Source organism: Rhinatrema bivittatum, chromosome 7 (genome assembly GCF_901001135.1).
Source record: "Rhinatrema bivittatum chromosome 7, aRhiBiv1.1, whole genome shotgun sequence".
NCBI lineage: Eukaryota > Metazoa > Chordata > Amphibia > Gymnophiona > Rhinatrematidae > Rhinatrema > Rhinatrema bivittatum.
This window is the reverse complement of record NC_042621.1, coordinates 263,100,066-263,126,186: the sequence shown is the minus strand read 5'-3', so window position 1 is coordinate 263,126,186 and position 26,121 is coordinate 263,100,066. Positions and strand designations below refer to the sequence as shown.

Below are 26,121 nucleotides of genomic sequence, written 5' to 3'. Positions count from 1 at the left end.
TTACAGGCGCTGAGGATACAAAAGGAAGCGCTGGATTTGTTTGGTTTTGTTTTTTGTTTTTTTTTTTTTGTTTTTTTTTTTTTTACAGGCGCTGAGGCTATTTACAGGATTGTAATAGTATAAAATTAGTGCAAGATTGTCAGAGGATGTAGAAGCAGGAGAGAATGGAGAGTTGCAAAGGGTCAAGGGGGGGGAACAGTCTGTGACGGCGAAAGGCTGAGCAGATGGGCAAGTGAAAGGCAAATCGGGAAGTGTAGCTGGGGAGTAGGACGGGGGGAGAGGAAGGGGTAGGGGAGGCTTAAAGGGTGTTACAAACAGCTCAAGAAGCAAGGGGGGAGAAGGAAGGAGAGGGGAAGATTTACAAAGGGGGGGGGGGGGTGTTAAGTGTTGCTACCGTAGGCCTGCGTGAGAGAATTTGGCAATTGAGTCCTCAACACTTAAGCTGTCAAATTGAGGGAGGAGAAGTTCTGATGTAACAGACATCCCTCTTCTTGAATCAGTAGTGATGGGTTTGATCCAAGAGGACTGCTGGACAGTTATAGCAGATATGCAAACCAAACTTGTCTGGGCCATGCTGGAACTATGAGGAACAGAAGGGCCTGGTCTTTGATAACTTTTTGCACTGTTCTGGCTCTCAGCGGTATCTGTGGAAAAAAGTGTACATGAGATCTGCATTCCAATCAGGCACAAAAGCATCCTGAGTGAAGCTAAGTTTACTGGGAAGAATGAAGCAAAACTTTTCCAGCTTTCTGTTTTGCTCTAATGCAAATAAGCTGATGACTGAAGTCCTCCATAGACTGAATAGGTTGTTGGCTATCGATTGCTATAGAGATCACTCGTATGGTCAAAATACTCTAAGACAATCTGCCAACATGTTGGAGATCTCTGGGAGATAGGTCACTTGCAGGACGGCTTGACATCTGCATGCTCATTCCCATATCTTTAAATCTCTTCTTGGCAAAGGGTCCATAACCCTGTGCCACCTTGTTTGTTAATGTAGAACATGGCTACCTTATTGTTGGAAAGAATTAGAAAGCCCTTTTCCTGGAGGAAGTGTGTAAAGGTTGTCAGAAGGTACTGAATTGCTGAATTCTAAGAGATTCGTTTAAAATTGGTTTTTCTATGAATGATCAAGTTCCTTAGGTTCAAAAGGGGACTGTGTGGGCTCCCTAACCTTTTATGGAGGCATCGGTTGCTAATGTTACTTAGTGAGGTGGTAGCAGAAGAGTGCTCCTTCCTGAAGAATGAAAGGGTCTAGCCACCAGTGTAATTCCTGTTTCATTTCTTTTCAAATCCATACTTTGGTTATCAAAGGTTCAGCAAGTTCGTCCCATTGAGAACAAAGATCCTTCTGCAGGAATTGTTTGTGAAGGGAGGGGAGTGGAATCACATGCAGGCCGATTCAGTAAAGTCCCGCGGGAGAGCAGACGAACGCCCGCTCTCCCAGCACGCGCACAGGCCACTCGCCTGTGTGCGCGATTCTCTATTTAAATGAGGCCCGGCGGTAGAAACTGGCAAAAGGAGGCGCTAGGGACACTAGCGCGTCCCTAGCGCCTCCTTTTAGCCCGGAGCGGCGGATGACAGCCGACGCTCAATTTTGCTGGCGTCTGTTCTCAAGCCCGTTGACAGCCACGGGCTCGGAAACCAGACACCAGCAAAATTGAGCGTCCGGTTTTCGACCCGACAGCCGCCGGCCCATTTTACATTTTTTTTTAAAAATACTTTTTTTTACCCTTCGAGACCTCCGACTTAATATTGCCATGACATTAAGTCAGAGGGTGCACAGAAAAGCAGTTTTTACTGCTTTTCTATGCACTTTCCCGGTGCCGGCAGAAACTAGCGCCTATTTTGGGTAGGTGCTAATTTCTTAAAGTAAAGTGTGCGGCTTGGCTGCACATTTTACTTTCTGTATCATGCGGGAATACCTAATAGGGCCATCAACATGCATTTGCATGTTGAGAGCGCTATTAGGTTCCACGGGTTGGACACACGTTTTCCGCCCCTTACTGAATAAGGGGTAAGGGAAAACGCGCGTCCAAGGGCAGGTTAACAGTGCGCTCCGTTGGAGCGCACTGTACTGTATCGGCCTGATGATTAGCCACCACCATATGGCAGAGAATAATACATGTCTGAATGATGACTGATCTGTGTTCAACAGATTGCTCACTAGGGATCTGAGAGTATTTGCTCAATTTGTTGGAAGGTAAGCTCTCTATCGGAAATAATCTATCCAGTCTCCAATTAATTTTATTTTCTGGTAGGGAATTAGGATTTCTATTAAATTTTGAGACATCTTCTCTAACGACTGAAGTAGATGTATTGATTTTTTCAGGGAGATTCACTCACCTTCCTGGGAGTTCTCCTTCACAAGCCAATTGTCCAGGTGTGGGAAAATTCATCACCACAGATACACTGCTATTACCACTAGACATCTGGTGAATACCTATGGAGTTGCTGATAGGCCAAATGGGAACATTCTGTATTGATAGTGGGAGGAGTCCACTATGAAACATAGCTAATGCTCATGGATGGGAATATGAGCATCAGCATCCACTCTCCTTTTTGGATGAAGGGAAGTATCGGGTGGAGAGAATTCATGTTGAATTTCTCCCAGAGTATATGCTTGCTCAGGCTTCTTAAATCTAGGATGGTCTCAATTCCCCAGATATTTTGGGAATAAGGAAGCGACGGGAATAGAACGCCTAGCCATGTTGATGCTGAGAATCAGGTTTTATCGTTCGCTGTTTGAGGAGTGACTCCACTTCCAGGTGGAGTTGTATCAAGTAAGACAGCTTTATTTATTTATTTGGTGATTTTTTTTATATACCGCGGCACGTTAAAAACATCACCTCGGTTTACAATAAACAATAATTCAGCAACAGGCTTTACAGAGAAATTGAAATAACAGACATGATATATATCAAAAAATACCAACAAGATCAAAGCAAATACAATAAACAATGGTAATCATGAACCTTAGTAAATGGCCAGTCTAATAATAAATGGAAGATCCAGATTAAAGGCTGAGTAATGAGGCAACATTGGAAGCTGGGAGAAATGCAAGCAGTATCTACAATCTTGAGAACTCAGTGATACTTGGTGATCTTGAATCAATGGAGAGGACTGTTGCTGGGTATGGAGTGTGGACAAATACTTGAGCTAGATAGGATGATTTGCTTTAGGCTGATGGCATTCATGCTGTCTACTGTGTGCTGGAAATTGCTGATGTAGCAGAAATAGAGGCTACATCCACTATTTTTGAAATTGCCGGAATGGGCATCTCTACAAATACTGTTTTTTTAAAGGAGTAGTAAGAACGCCTTGCAGAAGACGGCTGTTCCAGTCCTGTCTACATGAACTGGACCGCCACATATTCTTTTAATTAAGCAACTGTTTCTCTGGCCTTTTTACTGAAAAGTTGATCTTGGCATGGAATATCCACCAGATTGTCATGGCCATTGTCACAGAGGCTACCGGCTCTCAACCAAGCCTTGCAGTGTGCTCAGATGAATGCTGTCAAAATGCTTGCTGTGGTGTCAATGTCTGGTAAATGGCTCAAATAAGATGACATATACATTCTTCAGCATCTAGGAGTGGTTGACGGTAGACAACTTCTCCTTCGTCAGGTGGAAGGAAAGGCTTCAGTTTCCGACTACAAACATGGTAGGCAGAAATCTGCAAATTTAGCATGGAGCTTTGGAATACCTTCTTACCAAAATTGTCCAATAATTTGAGATCCTTTTCTAACAGAGTATTTGAATATTTTCTTATCTTTGTTCTTTTAACAACTGATTAATGAGATAATTACAGTACCCCAATCCTGGGGATTTTTGCACTCTATATTGGAGGTCTAATTTTCTTACAAATGGGGCACAGGAAATAGAATTTTTTCTACATCCTTGTTTGTAATTCTTGTATTAAGTCATGGATGGAGATAGCTGCTACTTTTGCTGAGTGTCCAAAATTTGGAGATCAAAGACCTCTGTGCAGGGATCTTTATCCTCGCGCAAATAGACGCCAAGTGCTTTTTTCCAAAATCTGACATAGGGAATGTCTTCCAGTGGAGTCATATGTTCCTGAGGCTCTGGGAGGGGGTCAGAGGAGATTCCCATCAACCTGTCTCCAGAGTCTGGAGGTGAGGGAATATGAATCCAGGACCCCAATGATGAAATAGGTGTCTGAGGAGGGGTCCTTGGTTGTCATGGAACGGTATGCTCCTGGTATACATTCTCCGATTGGTTGGACTCTGCTGGAAGTAGCTGCCATGGGCTCTGATGAAGTATCTAGCTGAATCGGAGATACTGAGACTCCTCATAGGAGTAGCTCTGATATCCTGGACAGGAGAGATTTCAAAGTGATCTCTTTTCCTTTAGCCACTGAACACAAAGAAATCCTTTAGTAACTGAGCTATTTGGTCAATGGGTTGATGTGCCCTTTGACCTGGCATGGGCGATGGAACATCCTCTTCTGATACAAGTATGGGAATCCTGCACATTTTCTGGGTTCTGAGAATTTGAACTGAAAGCCAATTAGATGTGAAAGCAAATTGAATCTAGAGTCTCCAGGCATAGCCCTTGTTACACTAATTTTGTTAGTGCAAGGGAGTAATTAGTGGGAGTAAAGGTATCATATCCCCCTTTGCTCCTGATAAAATCTTGTGTAAGCCAGCATATAGCTGTGTTGGAAGCACTGATGTATAATTCGATGATATAGGTGCGGAGAATCAATGCAATTCATGGCTCAAAGCATCACGTTCGTCGAAAATTGTGCACCTCATGCCTCAATGCTTTTTGTACACCGGCAACTCTAGAGGGTGGCACGCAATCTTTTTACACATGATGATTACTCGACCAAGGATTCAGCCTGTCCCATCAATGAAGGAGATATTTTTGAGTTCCTACTCAACTCAGGACCCAGAGAGGCAGAGGAGGCTGCACTTTGGGAGAAGTATTGACTGCGGCTTCTCAGAGACGCAGTTCCTCCATTTTCCAGACCCTGGATTTTTGAGTACACGGAGAAAATCCATCCACAGTTGTAACAACTGGCCTTGTCATGGTCCTGTTCGAGGCAGTGTAGAAGTGTTTGTGCCCATCTGTAATGGGCCATTCTCCTGCCACAAACAGTCCTTGAATCCACTGACTGTAGATTTCTTCTTTCTGGTAATGGGCCTGATTTTAAAAAGTATTTAAAATGCTTAAAATTGGGTTTTGCATGTGTAAATGCACTTTACCCATATAAGTGGGCCTTTGAAAATTGCTAGAAAATATGCCATTGAAATGTCCATAGGATATTCACGTGGAAGTGCACTTAACATGCGTAAATTGACTTTTGATACATTGCTACAATAGTAGTTACATTTACAGTGTAACCTTTTAAAATTACGTCCATTCTGAGGAAAAATGTGGGGGCTGCTGAGGCAGCAAAGCAATTTATTTTTTCAAAGGGGTGGGGGGGAAGAGAGACAGAGATGCAGAGATAGATATACATCCATGCATGAGTGGGTTCAGAAGGCAACGCCCATGTGGGAATTCCCGCACATGTTCTACTGGTGAGAGAAAGATCCGTTTAGTGCCTTCAGACGACGTCACTCACTTGTCATGGATAATTCAGCCCTGCTTATCATGAACAAAGTATATATCAAGTGAAGAAGTCAAGCAGAAAGGCACCCTTTACCCTAAAGAAGGCCAGCAAGATTAACAACATTTATGTGACATGCAAGATGAGTGTCAAAATCTGTCTCCAAGTGTACACATCACAACAGAACTTGTGAATCTGTGAGGAGATCAGTAATATCAGGATTTTTTTTTTAATCTAATGATTATTTTTCCTGTTAGCAACTCGGTAAATAAAAAAGAAAAACAGAGTATAATGTAAATAAGAAGCATAATCAGGGTAATTAACACCCTTTTCACTGAGTGATCTGCAAGCAGATAAAGCATGCAAATTATTAATATCACTTGGTTACATGAATAATTTATTTCACAGCCTGACACATCATGCAAATAGGTTTTTTCCCCCATAATGGCAATATTGCAACATAAGCTCTGAAAGTGTTTTACAAGACCTGTTAAGAAGGATATCAGAGAGAAATAATATGCTTAAAGAGGTGAGAAAAAAAACCCTGAAAATAATGCTGGTGTCACACCAAGAACTTAGAAAATCAAAACAAAGTAATGAACTACTAAAAACCAAAACAAAACAAAAAGAAAGAAAAAAACCCACACATCTCAGTAACAGCAAACCTTATGCAATTCAAGGTGGCATATTGTCTAATTCCAGGCGAAAGGCATTAACGGGGCATCTCCGTGTACATTAACGCAGAAGTTGCTTACTTCTAACAAGTCTTCTCTGAGAACAGCTAGATGTAAGTCCTCACGGATGGTGATGTCTTCTGAATAACCAAGCCAATGAAGATTATGACAAAGCAGTGAGAATCTTTTGCCCTGCTCCACCAAGCATGTGCATGGCCATCCCGTGTCATGAGGGACCTCTTCCGGTCCTTAAATTATCTAACATGAATACAGACAGTATCCAGTTCCAAGGTAAGACAGTTGGGTTCTGCGAGATTTACATCCAACTGTTCTCAGAGAACATCCATTACAGGTACGCAACTTTCACTTTGTCAGATGACATGCAGGATGGAGGCAAAAGGGGTAGATGCCCCTGTCCCTGCATAGCAGAGGGCCTGTTGCATAAGCACAGAGAGCTCTGCCCCTGACAATTCAATTCGTCAGTGCCCAATCTCAGGCAGCAGAGAACAGCTCTCAGCTTCCTGTTCTAGCAAGTCCCCTCCCATGCAGCCTGCAGGGAATAACGGGGCAGACAAAGCCAAAACACAGCAAAGAAGAGTCACTTTGCTCCCTAACCTACAGGCCAATACAGTAAGGGCGCGTAAGAAAAAGTGCAGCAGTGCCGGGCGCCCGCTCGTTTGCCGCGCGCACAGTCCGGTCACATACCGCTCGATACAGTATTTAAATGGCATGCAAATGCAAGCCGCGTCCAAAGCGCGTCCATGAAGCGCAATCCGTTTTACTGTATAGGCACTACAGCACCTATACAGTATCCTGGGTGCGCTGGAACCTGTCATTTCAAATGTTATTTCAAATGACGTTTGAAATGACAGGTACCATGAAGTGAATGGTTCTCCTACAGACCCCGCTGCCTTGAGCGCCCGGCACCAGCAAGCCCCAGCAGCCGGCGATCGGAGGCAGGGAGCGCAACAAATCACCCTCCTTCGGACGGGCAAGAGAGACGAAATTTCACAGTCCCAAACCAAACCAATCCAATCCCCAGCAGAGAGAGACTAAATTTCACAGTCCCAAACCAAACCAATCCCCAGCAGAGAGAGACGAAATTTCACAGTCCCAAACCAAACCAACCCAATCCAACCCAATCCCCAGCAGAGAGAGACGAAATTTCACAGTCCCAAACCAAACCAACCCAATCCAAGCCCCAGCAGAGAGAGACGAAATTTCACAGTCCCAAACCAAACCAATCCCCAGCAGAGAGAGACGAAATTTCACAGTCCCAAACCAAACCAACCCAATCCAACCCAATCCCCAGCAGAGAGAGACGAAATTTCACAGTCCCAAACCAAACCAACCCAACCCAATCCAAGCCCCAGCAGAGAGAGACGAAATTTCACAGTCCCGGGCAAACTTTCCCCCAGCCCCAGCTCACCTGCCCTGGCCGCGGCCACGCAAGCCCCCCCAGCAGCAGCAGTAGAAGGGCAGCGAGAGAGAGCGGCTTCAGCAGCCCGGGGTGGATCAGGCGCTCCCCATGTGAGGCGGCTTCCAGCAGCCCCGCCGGCGAAGGTGAATACGTGCACGCCTGTACATCCAATATGGGCGCTCAAGGCAGCAGGCGCATGAACGCACGCCGTGACCTGAGCACCCGGCTGGACGGAGGTCACGGTGTGCGCGTATTCACCTTGGCCGGCGGGGCTGCTGGAAGCTGCCTCGCATGGGGAGCGCCCGATCCGCTGAAGCCGCTCTCTCTAGCCGCCCTTCTACTGCTGCTGCTGGGGGCTTGCGTGGCCCCAAACTGGTTGACGGACAGAAGACAATGTGTGATGGTAAATGGAACTCTCTCTGAAGAGAGAGCGGTTTTAAGTGGTGTACCGCAAGGATCGGTGTTGGGACCGGTCCTGTTCAATATCTTTGTGAGCGACATTGCGGACGGGATAGAAGGTAAGGTTTGTCTTTTTGCGGACGACACTAAGATCTGCAACAGAGTGGACACGCCGGAAGGAGTGGAGAGAATGAGACGGGATTTAAGGAAACTGGAAGAGTGGTCGAAGATATGGCAGCTGAGATGCAATGCCAAGAAGTGCAAAGTCAAGCATATGGGGAGTGGAAATCCGAATGAACTGTATTTGAATGGGGGGGAAAGGCTGATGTGCACGGAGCAGGAGAGAGACCTTGGTGTTATAGTGTCTAATGATATAAAGTCTGCGAAACAATGCGACAAGGCGATAGCAAAAGCCAGAAGAATGCTGGGCTGCAGAGAGAGAGAAATATCGAGTAAGAAAAGGGAAGTGATTATCCCCTTGTACAGGTCCTTGGTGAGGCCTCACCTGGAGTACTGTGTTCAGTTCTGGAGACCGTATCTACAAAGAGACCGAGACAAGATTGAAGCGGTGCAGAGAAGGGCGACCAGAAAGGTGGAGGGTCTTCATCGGATGTCATACGAGGAGAGATTGAAGAATCTAAATATGTACACCCTGGAGGAAAGGAGGAGCAGGGGTGATATGATTCAGACTTTCAGATACTTGAAAAACTTTAACGATCCAAAGACAACTACAAACCTTTTCCGTCGGAAAAAAATCAGCAGAACCAGAGGTCACGAGCTGAGGCTCCAAGGAGGAAGACTAAGAACCAATGTCAGGAAGTATTTCTTCACGGAGAGTGGTGGATGCCTGGAATGCCTTCCGGAGGAAGTGGTGAAGTCCAAAACTGCGAAGGACTTCAAAGGGGCATGGGATAAACACTGTGGATCCATCAGGTCTAGAGGAAGCATATAAAGAGGAGGCAGCAAAACACTGCACGGAGCGGCAGTAGCCACAGAGGCATTCACGGAGCGGGATGCCAGTGGTTGGTGTTCCACCTTCACGGAGCGGAAGGATGGAGGGCTGCCATCTCCAAATTAAAAAAAGGAAAAAAAAACAACAAAAAAAAAAAACAGGGATGGGTTCATGGGCTATAAGTATTACCAATTATTAGGCTTATTCAATTACCAATTATTAGGCATTTCAATATTAGATGATAGTTAACGTGTCTTTCAAGGCATACTTCACTTTCAATGCATATCCAGCATAGCTCCCTGCTACAACGGCAGGGGAGAAGAAAAACTAATACTTCACGCATATCCAGCATTGCTCTCTGCTTCAACGGCAGAGAGCTAGCTATGCTGCCGCTTAACCAACTAATCAAACTTAATATTTCACTTGGAAGCAGCTCCATCACTGCTCTCTACATTAATGGTGGGGGTGAAAGGGAAATAGAACCTAAGGTTAATAAGAGCCAAGAGAAACAGATAAGTATGAGAAAAAAAGAAGTGTGAAGCTTGCTGGGCAGACTGGATGGACCGATTGGTCTTCTTCTGCCGTCATTTTCTATGTTTCTATGTAACAAAGGTGAGGCATGCTGTAGCATGTAGGTTCTGTGCCAGGATCTAGAGCAGTCCATTTTGTTCTGTTTTCCCAATAGGAGGTATATTGGCATTTTAGGGCCCGGCAGAATATTTGCAGTCTTGCCTTTTCATATAGGGTTGTTGCTGTTTGAGTTCTGGTAGTTAGTGTTTTGGTATTACAGATATGGTATATGGGGTTGAGAGTGACATTTTTGCAGCGTTATGTGTTACTTCACAAAAGTGCCTGGTAATAGAAGGAGTATGTGTCACTATTACTAAGGTGAAAAAAAGAATTTGCATTTTTTTTCTATGTTGAGCAAAAGAGAAAACATTCTAGCCGAGGTTTCCTAATTATTTAACAGGCCAATACAGTAAACTCTGCGGGAGAGCCGGTGCTCCGAGGCGAGCGCCCGCTCTCCCAATGCGCACCCAGGCAGCTCTCCCGGGCGCGCAATTCAGTATTTAAATTAGGGTCCGCACTAAGGAGGCGCTAGGGACACTAGCACATCCCTAGCGCCTCCTTATTGGCAGAAGCGCCGGCTGTCAGCGGATCCGACAGCCGACGCTTAATTTTACCGGCGTCTGTTGTCGAACCTGCTGACAGCCATGGGTTCGGAACACGGACACCGGCAAAATTGAGCATCCAACCCGCGGGCAGAATTTTTTTTAAGAAGATTATTTTGGTGGGGGGGCCTCTGACTTAATATCACTATGATATTAAGTCGGAGGGTGTACAGCAGTTTTTTCTGCTTTTCTGTACACTTGCCCGGTGGGCAAGCCGCACATTTGCTTTCTGTATTGCGGGTGACTACCTAATAGGCTCATCAACATGCATTTGCATGTGATGAGCGCTATTAGTTTCAGGGGGGTTGGCCGCGCGTTTTCCACCCCTTACTGTATAAGGGATAATAATAGTGCGTCAAAAACGCGCGGCCAAACGAGGGCTAATGGTGCGCTCAGCCAAGTGCACCGTTCTGTATTGGCCTGTAAGAGAGACTACTTTCAACTAATGCTGAATGAATTTCTTTTAATTTATAAAATTTAGATATTTCTTGATTTTTATTTTGTGCAGACTACCCTCCAAAATAATAGATCACACTAATCAGATTGCAAATTTTTTAATAAGACTGATGCTTAAACAATGCTCTTACAGATTGGAAATACTTTTTGGATTCTCTGCAGTTTATTGATTCGAGGTAAATGATTATATAGTCTAGTTGGTTTCAGTTTTTTTTTGTAGCACTCTGGTGGTTCCTGTTTTCTGATACCCCTAAAGCAGAGGTTCCCAAACCTGTCTTGGAGGACACCAGCCAGTCAGCTTTTCAGAGTATCCACAATGTATTTGCATGAGATAAAATTTGCAAGCAGTGGACGAAGGACATGCAAATGTATCTCATGCATATTCATTATGGATACCTAAAAACTTGACTGGCTGGGGGTCCTGCAAGACAGGTTTGGGAACCACAGACCTAGAGATTTCAAGTACTGGGCTACAGACATTTTCCTTTTTCATACCTTTTTTATGTTTAATCTGTTTATTGAACAATAAAGATAACACAAGACATCTGGGTACGGGTTCCTGAGTTCCCAAGGCATATAAACATAGATCATCAAAAGAGTAAACATAGGAAGCAAATTCCCCGCTTCCCACCCCCGGTCTACCCAAAGAATATAAACAAATCGAAAGATGAGATCCAACTGAACGCAGGAGTCACAAAGCCGCAGAAAATGACCCTGCCGCTTTGCGAGTCCCATTGTATTTTATCCCATAGTAAAATACCACGGTGTTAAATACCACAAAAATTTGCACAATAGTGGCCTTGGGATTGTGGGGCCACCCTCGCTTAAATAGGGACAATGGCCCCAAGTAAGCGCCCCCTCATATGAGTTACCAAAAGTCCCGTGAGTCTCCACAGGACTCAGTACCCCCTCCCCTGCTGCCGCCCCTGGAGGCAGCCGTACAAGAGTGAAAACTGGAGAAATTACTTACCTGATAATTTCGTTTTCCTTAGTGTAGACAGATGACTCAGGACCAATGGGTATTGTGCTCTCCTGATAGCAGATGGAGTCAGATTTCAAAGCTGACGTCAGCCTACATATACTAGTAGGTCCATGGCTGGGAGACCCAATCGATTTACTATCAGCTGGAAGGCTGTTCCGCCAGTGACCATTCCCCCAGGTCTAGGCTGTCTCTCTGCTGAGGTAATCCGCAGAGATGTCTTTTCCCGCGATGTGGGAGGCCAAAACCCCTTGCAGGGAGGGGGTCTATTTCTAGAGACATCTGCTGGCTCTTGGTTCCTCCCTGTTGGTTGATGTAGGCAACGGTCGTTGCATCATCCGACATGACTGATGGACTCACCTCGGAATCTGTGGCTGAATCATAGGCAGGCTAGTCTGAATGCTCGAGCTTCCAGGCGGTTTATGTTCCATCCCGCCTCTTCCTTGTTCCATTGTCCGTGGGCCGTCAGTTCCTGACAGTGGGCTCCTCACCCTCGCAGGCTTGCGTCCATGGTGAGGAAGATCCAGTTTGGTGCGGATAGGTTTACGCCTCTGCTTAGGTGTTTTTCCTGTAGCCACCACTGAGCTGCTCCTGAACCTCTGTCGGTAGCTGGAAGTGAATTGAGTAGTTCTGGGACACTGGATTCCATTGTGACAGTAGGGAACATTATAGCGGCCGCAAATGGGCCCTTGCCCATGGAACAACTTCCAGAGTTAATGTCATGAGGCCGAGGACTTGAAGGTAGTCCCATACCTTGGGGCGGACCGAGGTCAACAGCTTTTGTAATTGGTCCATTAGCTTCCTTCTCCATGGAGGGGGAAGGTAGACCTTGTTTTGTTTGGTATCGAACCGGACTCCCAGGTATTCTAGTGACTCGGAGGGCTGTGGACAACTCTTGGTTGTGTTCACAACCCACCCGGAGTTCTTGTAGTAGATTCTTGACTTTGGTGGTCGCATGGCGACTCTCCTCTGGAGGCTTTGCCCTGAGCCAATCGTCCAAGTAAGGATGTACCAGGCCTCCTTCTTTCCTCAGTGCTGCCGCCACTACCACCATGATTTTCGTGAAGGTTCTGGGGGGCAGTAGCTAGTCCGAAGGGTAGGCTTGGAATTAATAATGATGGCCCAGTATCGCAAAGCGCAGGAAGCGCTGGTGGTTCTGATGGACCGGGATGTGAAGGTAGGCTTCAGATAGGTCCAGGGAGGTTAAGATTCTCCCGGTTGTACCGCCATTATAACTGAGCATAGGGTTTCCATGTGGTTGACGGCCTTGTGGTCTTGCTAGAGTGATTTCCACTGCCAATCTCTTGGAGTGGGAGTGGCACGGCGATTTCATAAATTTGTCTGGGGGAATGCTTTGGAATTCCAGCGAGTACCCCCTTTCGAATGATAGTTAGGACCCACTTGTCTGAAGTTATCGCGACCCATCTTTGGTAGAAGAGGGTAAGTCTGCCCCCTATGTCTTCTTCCTATGGATGGGTCTGCGTCTTCTCATTGTAGGGTATGGCCGAGGCCTGTCCCTGAGCTTGCTCCTCTTTTAAATGTGCCTGTTTCGAAAGGACTGAGACCTTCCTGAAGGACGAGGTGCTTGGGACCGTGTATTCTTGTAAGGCTTAAAGCGCTGCAGCAGCAACACCCCTGGATGAGGTGCGCACGAGGTCTGCGGTAGCATTGGTGAGGAAGGAGAATGCAGGCTCCATCGCTTCTCTGGGCGTGGTTGCGTTTCTGGCGAGGACGTGCCACTAATGTGCAGCAGGAAGCAATTTGTAGCGTCATTGCTGAAACATCAAAGGTCTGCTTAAGGATGGCTTCCAGCCTTCTATCCTGGACATCCTTCAGTGCCGCTCCCCCCTCCACTGGGATCGTAGTCTGTTTTGAGACTGCACAGATCATAGCATCTACTTTGGGGAAACGTAGAAGTTCCTTAACCATGGGTTCCAGTGGGTATAGGGCTTCTAGTGCCTGCCCCCCTTTGAAAGTGGCCTCTGGAGCATTCCATTCCAGGGTCAATCAATTCCTTGATTGGCACCAACATAGGAAAATAGCATGAAGCCTTAAGGAGGTACACCAACATGTGATTCTTCTTTGGTTCCGATGTAGGTTCCATGCCTGGAAGACCCAGTGTCTTCATAGCCTGGGACACGAGGGCTGGTAATTCGTCCTTGTGGAAGAATCAGAGCATGGTCCGGTATGGCTCTATCCCTGGGGGAATGTCTCCTTCTTCCAGGGAGTCAGTTTCCTCTTCTGAGGTGTCTGGATCCTCATCAGGGATGCTCTTGGTTAGGAGAGGCATGTCTCGAGGAACCAAGAAGGGGCCGGGAAGTGCTTAAGCTTCCGGCAGGGTTTGAATTAGGTGGGTAGTAGGGGCTGGTTGTGCCTAGACAAACGTTTGCAGCCCTTTAAATAAAATTCCACCCAGGAGAAGGTTCCTGGGTCCATGTTAATCCCAGGGGGGGATTGTAATGGTTGCCCCAGAGGAATTTTCCCATGGGGGCACAGAGTTGGAAATACTTAGGTCGAGGGTGCCATCATCAGTGGTTCCGGATCCCTCTCCTGGCTGTAGAGGGTCTTGATTTGGTTCTCTCTGGTTCTGTTCACACTGTTGGCACAGGAGGGAATCCAATTCCAGCTGTGCGGCTCTTAAGTGGCAGGCTGGGCAAAGAAAAGGTCCCTTGGCTTTCTTGGATGGCAGTGCCATTGCTTACGCATGAGTAGGTCTTAAAAACTCATCCATGCGTGGGGTTATGCGCGCAAATGCGCTTAGTTGTGCACGTTGGGTGTGTGGAAGTTATGTGCAAGAAGTGCGCGCAAGTTGTGCGAACGGGCAACGGAACTTGTGCTTGCGGCACCGTTATGCACGCGGCCTAGTTGTGCGCATCGCTGTGCACACAACTCAGATGTGCGCGCCGCTGTGCGCTCACCCCATAGATGAGGGTTTAAATTAGGCGCTTCAGGCCTCCGGCCTGCCCTGCGCTTACTGTCAGTCGAGGGGGGAAAATGGCGCAGATGACCCCGAAGGCAAGATGGCGACCCCCCCCAGAGGGTCTCCACGTGTGTGGACCCTCACACTGAATCAGGGCCTGCCCAAGGAGGACTACTCAACCCGATTTTAAAGCCTCATCTAAGGAAGGACGGTACGGCTATTCGGCACTTACCGGTCGCATGCTGGGCGGTTTCCAGCTGCGGGGGGGGAGGGAAATACCTTCACCGCCGCGCTCAAATCTGCACCCGCTGCCTTTCAGCCACCCTGGGGGCTAAGTCCACGCCGGGAATTGGCCGTCGGACCAAGGCTCACCTCTGAGGGATACTAAAAGTCACCTCAGGAAAGTCTCGACTGGGGGAGGGACCATTAGGTTTCATTGCAGGAGAAGCGGGGCTCTCCTCTTAAAGTAAATTTTCTTTCCTACTTTAAATGTTACACTATTCTTGTTTGGGATAGTATCCGCATCTGCTATGGAGACGGAGAAATACCGAAGAGCTAAGCATGCTGCACGGGTATATGTAGGCTGACGTCAGCTTTGAAATCTGACTCTGTCTCCCATCTGCTATCAGGAGAGCACAATACCCATTGGTCCCGAGTTCATCTGGCTACATGCTAGGAAATAAAACATTTTTAAGGCCGGTTCTGGGCCCACCCTTACCTCCCACCCCTCCCCTACAATCCGGACCCTGGAGGCAAGGACCCTCACACTAGCTTACCCTCCAGAACCCCCTTACTCACAAAGCAAGCCCCAATAGTACAGTGGGGGCCCAGAGCGTCCCTAGGTAGCGTCCAGCCTTTAATAAAGGCAAAGTCCTGGGCTTACTTGCAGGCCGATACAGTTAACCTGCCCTTGGACGCGCGTTTTCCCTTACCCCTTATTCAGTAAGGGGCGGAAAACGCACGTCCAACCCGCGGCACCTAATAGGGCCCTCAACATGCAAATGCATGTTGAGGGCCCTATTAGGTATGCGCGCGGGATACAGAAAGTAAAATGTGCAGCCAAGCCGCACATTTTACTTTAAGAAATTAGTGCCTACCCAAAGGTAGGTGCTAGTTTCTGCCGGCACCAGGAAAGTGCACAGAAAAGCAGTAAAAACTGCTTTACTGTGCACCCTCCGACTTAATATCATGGCGATATTAAGTCGGAGGTCCCGAAGGATAGAAAAAGTAAAAAAAAAAGAAAAAAAAATTTAAATGGGCCGGCGGATGTCGGGCTGAAAACCGGTCACTCAATTTTGCCGGCATCCGGTTTCCGAGCCCGTAGCTGTCAGCGGGCTCGAGAACAGACGCCGGCAAAATTGAGCGTCGGCTGTCAAACCCGCTGACAGCCGCCGCTCTGGATCAAAAGGAGGTGCTAGAGACACACTAGTGTCCCTAGCGCCTCCTTTTGCCCGTTTCTACCGCACCACCTAATTTAAATACAGAATCGCGCGCGCCGGGAGAGTGGGCATTCGTCCGCTCTCCCGTGGACTTTACTGAATCGGCCCGTTTGTGAGTGGGGAGGGGGGGTGAGAGTAGGGGAGTAGAGGAGTAGGGCCGGGACTGACCTTAAAAATGTTTTAATTTATTCTTTTATACAGCTGCCTCCAGGGATCAGGGAGGGGGCTTACTCACTGGCCCCTTTAAGTGATAGCTCCAGAAGCATCCTGATGCATCTGGGGGAAGTTAGCTACAACTCTTGAGCTGTAACTAAATTCAAGTCAAATATTGTGGCTTGTGATTTTTTTTTTTTTTAGCATGCATTTAAATACTAATCAGCTCATTATAATATGGGCAGTGCCAGGGCTGAAATAATGCGAGGTACTACAAATACTTTGCATTATCCCCATGTTAGGCCATTTACCACCCAATAAATCGATCATTTACCATGCAATAAATGCTAACATGGCTTTGTGAATGAGCCCCTTAGATTGTAAGCTCTCAGGAGAAGGGACCTACTTACTGCACCTGAGTATAACTTGATTTGAGCTTGGATTTTGGAAAAAAAGTAATTCAATTAAGTTCAAATATGGGAAAATTAAAAGGGAATCCACACAAAGCATTGCCTATGGCCCCTTAAGAAGTTAGAGAGGACCTGGCAGTAAACAAAACTAAACCTATAGAATCATTTACCAGATAGCCATAATTCTGATTCAAGTTAGAAGAAAATGATGCAGTATTTCTCGATTAAAAAGAAAACAACCGAATATTTCCTACAATTACAGACATTTGGCCACAGAGAGGCAATGCTGCTCCATTACAAACTAAAGGGGAAGCCTGATCCTGGTAATGAAATAGTACAGAAGAGCAGTAAGAGGAGCGTTTTAACAGAGGCCATGATTACAATTACACCTCAATGAGCTTAAGAAAAAGTATCTGAACAAGCGCTCCTACTGATTGGTCGGCCGGCATACTATTACAGTGTTCGAAAGAATTCAGAGCTCGGTACAAACCTTTGCGTCTCAGGAAGTTCAGGGAGCGGAAGAACCCAGCGGCCGTTCCATTGCTTCCAGGCAGCTTCGGCTCCTCCTCTCCAATGAGCTGGGCAAACTCTGCACCAGGCAGGTCAATTAGCCTTGTAACGTTACTGACCACCAACTCGGTAAATACTTCTGGCTTGTCGTGCCGCAACTTCTCCACAAAGAAATCCGGATTGAAAATGACGGGCCCGCTCCGAAGGGCAGCATCATTACAGATGACGATGCTGCAGAGCGTATCACTGAAAATGAGAGAATGACAACATGAAAAGTGAAAACGCTTATAGTAACGGAAGACGACAGCTAAAAAGCCTCTCTGAATTTAACAAAGAAATGAGTTTTAAAATTTGTAAATAAAAAAATAAAAAAATGGTTATACATTCACAAGACTCCCACAATATAACACTTGCCAAACATCTGTGCCCTCCCCAAAACAATTCAGAACAAACTCCAAGCTGAAAGGAAAAAGATTATTCCATAATTTGCAGATCACAGGATAAAGAACTTTAGTAGACTCGCTGAAGTCCCAGCAAAATGACATTTTAAAAACTTGCATTTAACATTCAGAGAAAATGAACATAAACACTTTCGGCTGTAATAGGAATTTACGTAGGGATTGCTCACAGAACACATTTTGGATACAGAAAGGGGAGGTGTCTATTCAGGGATACCAAACCAAATATATTTAAACCATGAAAAATCACTTCAGCATGAGATGAACTGAACTAAAAGTGGGATACAGTAAATTCTGATAAGAGAAGGATACATATAAAGATACTTGGGACACTGTACTAACTATAAAAGTTGCAAGCTGCAAGAAATTGCTTTTACAGTGCATCATGGCTTCTGCTATAAGGCTGCTGCACCAGAGGAATTTAGAGTAAGCAGCAGACAAAATGTTACCATTTTTACATAATACAACACCTGTGTGTATGTGAAGTGATAGCTTAATTGCAGTAGCAATGATGTTACTATATTGTCAAAACATTACATTTTACCGTTCCGTTCAGTGCAACCTGTTCTAGTAATGCTCCCTCGACTACTGAAAACAACTTTTTCTAGTTCCGATCAGATATTTATCGAGCATAATTTCCAGTTCCAAATTATTGCATCTAAAACATTTCTCAATAGCAATATTATATAAATGACAAAAAGTCTTACAAGAGTGCAGAAAGCTTGTGGAGAGGCATTAATAAGCCAGAGTGCACAGGAGACTTGCTCCTCCGTTCCAAGGAACAAAGAAGCCCCAGTGCCAAAGCAGCCTATGCAAATTCCAGACATGCTCCCAACCACAATGGCACATTGTGTGCTAGTAAAGCGGGGCCCTGGGCAAACCTTCCATAAAACAATAACTAGGACATGGGCCCGTGCTCCTGGGACCTCGACATCCGCACACTACCAGCTACTGTTACTGTTTATACTAGAACTGGATGCCGCGCTTTAAAACTGCAAGTGCTGCTGTTATCTACAGACAGTCCTGCACTACAGTCAGCCCATCCTGAAATTCTGAAAGGAAGTCCACAAGGTTTAAATTGATGAAAACCAGAACTTATATGTCGTCTTTCACTTTTAAACAGGGCGACATCCAGCACTTAGAAGCAATGCCACCATTTCTTGCCACAAATTCTTAAATAAATACACACAATGTTAACACACTGCAGTAAAATTTAACCAAAAAAAAACAAAACAAACAAACAGAGCAAAGATTTGGTGTCCCAGAAATGCAGCTCTGGTTAAAACATCAGCTTCTCAGTTTATATAATTTATACAGGCTCTACCAACCATAGCATTTCATCAAGGGCTGCTTTTGAATACTAATCCAGTCATGCTCAATTTTTACTACACCTCTAAGAGCCTTCATTCAAATGTTCTCTCCTTTTAAGTTTAAGCTTAGCTCCATTTCATTTTAGGACATACGCATTTGGAAACATTCTGCATGCTGTAAAAGTCCTCCAGAGGGCCCTGAAGAGCCACAAATAACTTCTGTGCTACAAGCAGAGTACTGCAGCTTGCTACTGGCCCAGTCTAGGTCCTAGATTACAAAACTGAAGAACACTGCATTTTCGGGAATTGGGGGTGAAGGGCTATTGTGCACAGAGCAGGGACCTTGGGGAGATAGTGTCTAGCGATCTGAAGACAGTGAAGTAATGTGACAAGGCGATAGCTAAAGCCAGAAGAATGCTGGGCTGCATTGAGAGAGGAATAAGGAGGTGTTAAACCCCTTGTACAGATCCTTGGTGAGGCCTCACCTGGAGTACTGTGTTCAGTTCTGGAGACTGTATCTCAAAAGGCACAGAGACAGAATGGAGGAGGTCCAGAGAAGGGTGAGAAAAATAGTAGGGGGGTCTCCATCAAATGACGTATGAGGAGAGGTTGAAGGACCTAAATATGTATACACTGGAGGAGAGGAGGTACAGGGGAGATCTGATACAGACCTTCAGATACCTGAAAGGTTTTAATGATACACAATCAACAAACCTTTTCCATTGAAAAGAAATCAGTAAAACTAGGAGTCACGTAATGAAACTCCAGGGAGGTAGACTCAGAACCAACATCAGGAAAGCACAGTTCTTACCTGTAACAGGTGTTCTCCTAGGACAGCAGGATGTTAGTCTTCACATATGAGTGACATCACCGGATGGAGCCCGGCACGGAACTTTGATCTCAAAGATTCTAGAGCTTTCAGCATGCCCCACTGAGCATGTGCAGCTGTAGTCATCACCATGCCCCCTAGGCAGAGTTCCTCAGTCCATGATATAGTTAATACATAGAGAAACCAACTCCCAGGGGAGGCAGAAGGGTTTTGTGAGGACTAACATCCTGCTCTCCTAGGAGAACACCTGTTACAGGTAAGCAACACTTTCTCCTAGGACAAAGCAGGTTGGTTGTCCTCACATATGGGTGAATATCAAGCTACAGGCTGTCCGAACAGGAGAAAGCAGTAAACCGCATAGTGCCGGAGCACTACTCCCTCCTTTGCCTGAGAGACAGCAGATCCACCAGGGGTGCAAGCTGGAGAAGAGTTGGGCTCTACAAAGAAAGCCAAGAAAAAGACAGTCACAAACCCTCATAATTATCAGGGATACCTGAGGCAGGGGAGTGATGCGAGTGCAAGCAGAAGCAACAGCGTATCATGGAAAACAGTACAAGCAGGATTTCTGACAAAAACAGTGGATCTAGATCTTCCTGGATACAGGAAGGAACCAAAAATGTAAACAAGAGATACTCTAGGATGAAAACTGCACAATTTCTTTGGTATGAAAACAACCGAAAAAACAAACTGGGGTCCGAGAGCTCTCCAGAAAGGTCAGAAGAAGAGTGCCCAGGTATGGCTGGTAGGCTGAATGGGCAGAAGAAACCCACGTTAAGCTTGAAGAACAAGCAGTAAACCATGGCAGGGCCTGGGTCAGACACTATGAGCCGAAGCATCAGACCTAGCTGACCGCACAAGACAGCGTCAAGGGTTTCAGGGGATGAGAACAACCCCCGAAACAGACCTGTAGCACAAAGCTTCCCGGCAGGGAGATAAAATAGGCCTGAAGCTCACTCAAGAGCACCTGCCAAAACCGGTTCATCTATCCTGTCACAGGATAGCAAGGGGAGCAGGAAGGCCTTTGGGCAACCCAGAGAATGAGGAAAAATAAAACCTAAGGCAGTATTTCTCCCTGCAGGTATACGGAGAGATACCACGGGCTTCATCTCCATTCCTCCCAACAAACCAATCAGAAGTTAGGAGGAGCAAAGGACACAAGGAAGCAGACTGGTGGACCGCCAGGGCAAGCACAAGTCGCCCGGATGTCTATCAACCCCAAGCAAACAACTCACTGCCCAAGGCAGCAGGGAGTATCCCACTGAGACGGAGCCCTCAGTCTTCTCGAAACAGCAGAAACTGAGCACGATTGCCCCAGGGGAGGAGAAGTTCCGAAGGCTCCACCAGGAGACGGGAAGTCGGGGAGTTGCAAGCACAAACCCCTGTAGAACCTGATTGTATTATCAGCACAGGCCCAGAGCGATCTCGGGACAGAGTATCAAGCCACCCGGCTGCGGTATCATTACCCCAGCCATGAGTGCATAATACTTCCCCTCCTAAGGGAGCACATGGCCCAGCAATGGACAATGTTGCATGACCCAAGACTGCATGCTACAACAAGCAGAGGGCAGTAGCCCTCATGCAGGGTACTCTGCCCCCCATTCCCTCTTCCATGGACACGGCAAAAAGGTGAAAGGCACAATCGCCTAGCTGATGGACCAAAATACTCCTCACAGAGGAGGGTCCTGCAGGCAAGGATGACTGAAGATAGCAATCCTTAAGAAAGACGCCCACAGAGCCCAGCAGATTCCAAGGTAACTCCCAAATGGGGGGAGACCTGGAGAGCCACCAGGGAGCAACAATGGACAGGCCTCTTCGAGTTTAGACGTGCCGCGCTTTAAAGCGTCCAAGGAAGAGAGCTACTCTTGACTATTCTTGGGACTGGCGCCAGTCAGAGCAGTGGCATCCCTTGTCCAGGAACGAAGGGTCACCCCTCAAAGGGGTGCATAGTGGGGTGTCCATAGGATAACCCGAAATGGTTACCCTGGAACCAAGTCAAATCTCCCCTCCAGAGGGCAGAGGGAAGCAGCAGGATCGGGGCCTCCTGATCTCGAAAGTCCTAGCAACTCCCTGAAGGAGAGCTGAGGCACAATCACTACTTGCTGAGGCACAGACGTGACCATCTCACCACAGGCAGCCAGCCTCGGATAGGGGAGGTCACCACTGTAATCCCCAGAGGGACCCCAGCTGAAGACGGTCCAATGACTGTATCTGCCACTCCCTGGCCTCCAAGGAAATGCACCGATTCAAAGGATTGGGGCTCCGGATCAGAGAAAACAATTGCTCAGGGACAGAGCCCCAGGGACTGTTCCACAAGATCATGGTAGAGGATGAAAGACATATTCCTCTGCTGAGAAAGGAGAGAACACTCTAGCCACTCTCGTGATGTCCACTCACCTCAGGATCCTAGGTCAGTCCTGCAGCTGCGGAACACAACCTGTTGTGACTGCCTGGAGGGAACAATGAGCACACACACACTCCAATAACCAGGCAACTGGAAACCCTCCACTGCGAAAAGCACGCTGGGCGGACTCATGCAGAGGTAACCTATCCACAGATGGTGGCACATCACTGATCCTGAACGCCGTGCTTGTGAGAGAAATCCCATGCCCCAGCGAGGACAGAGAACCACTTGCTAGAGTTGGTGGCTACACGCCGCCCTACGACCAAGCATAGAGTATGTAATGACAGCTCCTCTGACAGTGCTCCACAGCGCTATGCAGCATGGACTGATGTGGAGGCTGAGACTATGCCAAAAAATGGCAGAAATCTAGTGTGGCTGAGGACTGCACAGCTAGTGAGAATGCCGTCTGTCAGGTCCAAGGCCCTTGGAACAGATACCTTACCTGTCCCAACGGCGCAAGCGGCGCATCAACGCCACAGTAACTGCAGCGGAGTGAAGAGGACAGCGTGACTGCATCCCCAGCACCACTGGTGCTCTGGGTAGGGCATGGTGAAGGGTGGCGGTCTATGGCATTGCCTCCTTCAGTACCTGAGCATACTCCAACAGGTGGGCCATTGAAACAGCATTAGAACCGGCTCGCTTGCAAGTCCCACAGGGAACGACTGTAGCAAAGTCCCTGGCAAATGCAGGTGCTTATGGAGGACTGTGGACACATCCTGCGATCTATAAGCAGTTTTCTGGTAATTAGCACCATTCCTGGCACCACAGGTCCCCAAAGACATTGACAGCCCAGTGGTCCCGACGTCCAAAAGTATGGAATAAAGGAGCCATGGGCCTCTGCAGGGAGAGGCCCCACAGCCTCCCGACAGGCCATAGATATCAAAAAGGCACAGACGACCGCCAGTGCCAATGGCAATTCCCCTCAGCAACCCAATTTACACCGGTGGTGTCAATGCTGCGAGCTAGATGGCCTCGGAAGCATTATGGCTAATGAGAGCCTCGCTAGTGCCCATTAATATTGATGGTGTGCGCATCTTGGTGGGGCCCCCAACACTGGGACCGTCGGCTGAAGGGAAAGCCCTGGGCTTCCCAGTGCTCTGTAGGGAACACCACCCAGGAGCTCTGAGGACACCGAGCCACTGAATACAAATACACCAGCGCACCTTGAGTAGATGGCAACTTCTGCACTCGATCCGTAAGAGGCCAAGAACCCTTGCCCCCCCCCCCCCCCCCCCCCCCGAAGGCTGCAGGGTCATGTGGGGGCTTTACAAAATCCCGGCAGTCTACTGCCACAGGAGCAACACGGTCGCTCAATGGAGAGTCCAGTGCCTGGTCACTGGGACTCTACGCAGCCGAGGCAGTAGTGAGAGGCATAAGTGGTCCTAAGGCTTCTCTAGTAAGTTCCCCCACCTCGATGGCATCAATGGTACCACGATCACCACAGCACTGAGTGCAAGGGTATTGAGGAATTGAGAGCTGCAAGGGCATCGTGACATCAAGGGCATCAAGAGCACCGTAGCATCGAGTGCATCTAGGGTACCGAGGTATCGAATGCCTGGACAAGTGCACAGTGCCATTGAGTGCATCGTGTCATTGAGCGTACTGCATCACGGCACTGGGGGCACCGCAGCACAGAGGACTTGATGCCCAAATTGGTGCAGTGAGACTCCAGTTCCACCTATGCCGACAGCACAGAAGGCCACCACGGTATCGTGGGTGGTCACACACCTCAATGGCAATGAGGGTGATCCTGGACCTCGATGGCATCAAGGGGACCACGGTACAGAGGATGGGCCCTGTCCTTCATGCGGTCCAACATCGATCAGTCACACAAATGGTGCGCTTGTCACAGTTGTGCACAGGCAACCGTTCATGGGCATGGCACAGAGGTGCAGCAGCAAGCTGCTAGCTTTAGGCTTCGCTCACCCTCTCTCCCAGAGAGATTGCATTATCAAGGCTGGCAAGCAAGAGGGGAGGCAACATCATCCAGGGCTCCCACCCGTGGAGACTAGTTCCTTGAGAAGGTGGGGAAAGATGAGCTATCCCCACCCCACAAGAACGGCATAGTCTTCAATCCTTCCATCGTCTGAATCCATCGATGTTGAGCAATCGGTGAACTGCCATGGAACTCCAGCCCAGGTAGAACTCAGGCGAGTCCCCAGGTTCAGCGGCTTACACTGGTCACCAACTGACTGCATAGTTCAGTCCTGTCAGCACTGTGGGGAAAAAAGAAAAACAGAGCAAAGAGAGGACACAAATCAAAACCTGCAGGAGCAGGTTTTTTTTTGGATTAACAGACCCTGCCAGGCTGCACAGGGGAGAATCCACCATGCAGCCGGCAGACAGTTTGAAAAAAGAATAAAACTACCAGAAAGAAAAGCTGCAGCTCTAGAAAAAAATCACTTACAAACTGTAAGAGAGCAAAGCTGAATATTGTGAAAAACTTTTTCCGATTAAAAAAAAAAAAAAAAAGAGCACGAGCTCCGCAACCGTGAGACAACAGCTCAGCGGAAAAAAATAAGAGAGACTGAGGAACTCTGCCTAGGGAGCAGAGTGATGACTACAGCTGCACATGCTCAGTGGGGCATGCTGAAAGTTCTAGAATCTTTGAGATCAAAGTTCCGTGCCGGGCTCCATCCAATGATGTCATCCATATGTGAGGACTTCCATCCTGCTTGTTCTAGGAGAGGGTGGTGGATGCCTGAATGTCATTCCGGAGTTGGTGGTGAAGACAAATACAGAGAAAGATTTCAAAGGACATGGGATAAACACTGTGGATCCCTAAAGGCTAGAGGATGGAAATGAAGAAGAGAGAGTGTATGGGGATAACTTGGCAGTGTTGCAGATACTATTCTTAACCATACTGTTCATACTGTTGATGCAACTCCATTATTGCTTTCTGCTTTAACGGCAGGGGGAAAAGGGGAATTAGATTCAGACAGCAACCTGGAGGAAAGGAGGAGCAGAGGTGATATGATACAGACTTTCAGATACTTGAAAGGTTTTAATGATACAAAGACAACGACAAACCTGTTCCATAGGAAAAAAATCAGCAGAACCAGGGGTCACGATTTGAAGCTCCAGGGAGGAAGATTCAGAACCAATGTCAGGAAGTATTTCTTCACGGAGAGGGTGGTGGACGCCTGGAATGCCCTTCCGGAGGATGTGGTGAAGACCAGAAATGTGAAGGACTTCAAAGGGGCGTGGGATAAACACTGTGGATCCATAAAGTCAAGAGGCCGCCAATGAAGAGTGGGTGACTCGCCAGAATGACGGCTACTGCCTGGAGACAATACCCTTATTCAATAAACATACACATGCTTACTGTGACTCCAACATCGCTCTAAGCTTCAACAGCAAGAGGAAATGTGGAAAAATGGATTTACACTCACAAAGAGGGGAGTAGCTGGCTTGTTACGGCGGTTACTACCCCAAACCAAATAAGCCTGATGCTTCACCTTCAATGCATATACAGCATAGTTCTCTGCTTCAACGGCAGGGGAGAAGAAAAAAGGGTTCGCACTCACAAAGTGGGGAATAGCTGGCTTGTTACGGCGGTTACTACCCCAAACCAATTGTGTCCGATACTTCACTTTCGATGCATATCCAGCATGGCTCTCTGCTTCAACAGCATGGGAGAAGACTGATACATCACGCATTTCCAGCATAGCTCCCTGCTTCAACAGCAGGGGAGAAGAAAAACAACCAATAAGGACTGTATAACATAGTCTGGGTAAAACAAATAAGCATGGGTGTAGCTTGCTTATTGCGGCGGTTACTACCCCTAACTAATCAAGCTAGATATTTCAATGGTGGGGGTGGAAGGGAAATAGAACCAAGAGCTAAGAGAAACAGATAAGTATGAGAGAAAAAAACGTGTGAAGCTTGCTGGGCAGACTGGATGGGCCGTTTGGTCTTCTTCTGCCGTCATTTCTATGTTTCTATGTTAACCAATAAGGACATTGAATTTTACGGTCTGGGAAAATAAATAAGCATGGGGGTAACTTGCTGATGCTGCTGTTACTACCATTAACCAATATGCCTGATACTTTTGATGAAATT

At 47.2% G+C, this 26,121-nt stretch overlaps 1 protein-coding gene across 2 annotated transcripts in view; it reads right to left on the bottom strand.

Annotated features, from left to right (window-relative positions):
* ARHGAP19 (Rho GTPase activating protein 19) overlaps nucleotides 1-26,121 on the bottom strand; it is a 171,367-nt gene that overhangs the window by 112,007 nt on the left and 33,239 nt on the right. For both annotated transcript variants that reach the window (XM_029610172.1, XM_029610173.1), the window contains exon 2: nucleotides 17,042-17,307. In XM_029610172.1, the coding sequence (XP_029466032.1) occupies nucleotides 17,042-17,307 (266 nt within the window). The remainder of the gene's footprint in view (nucleotides 1-17,041; nucleotides 17,308-26,121) is intronic.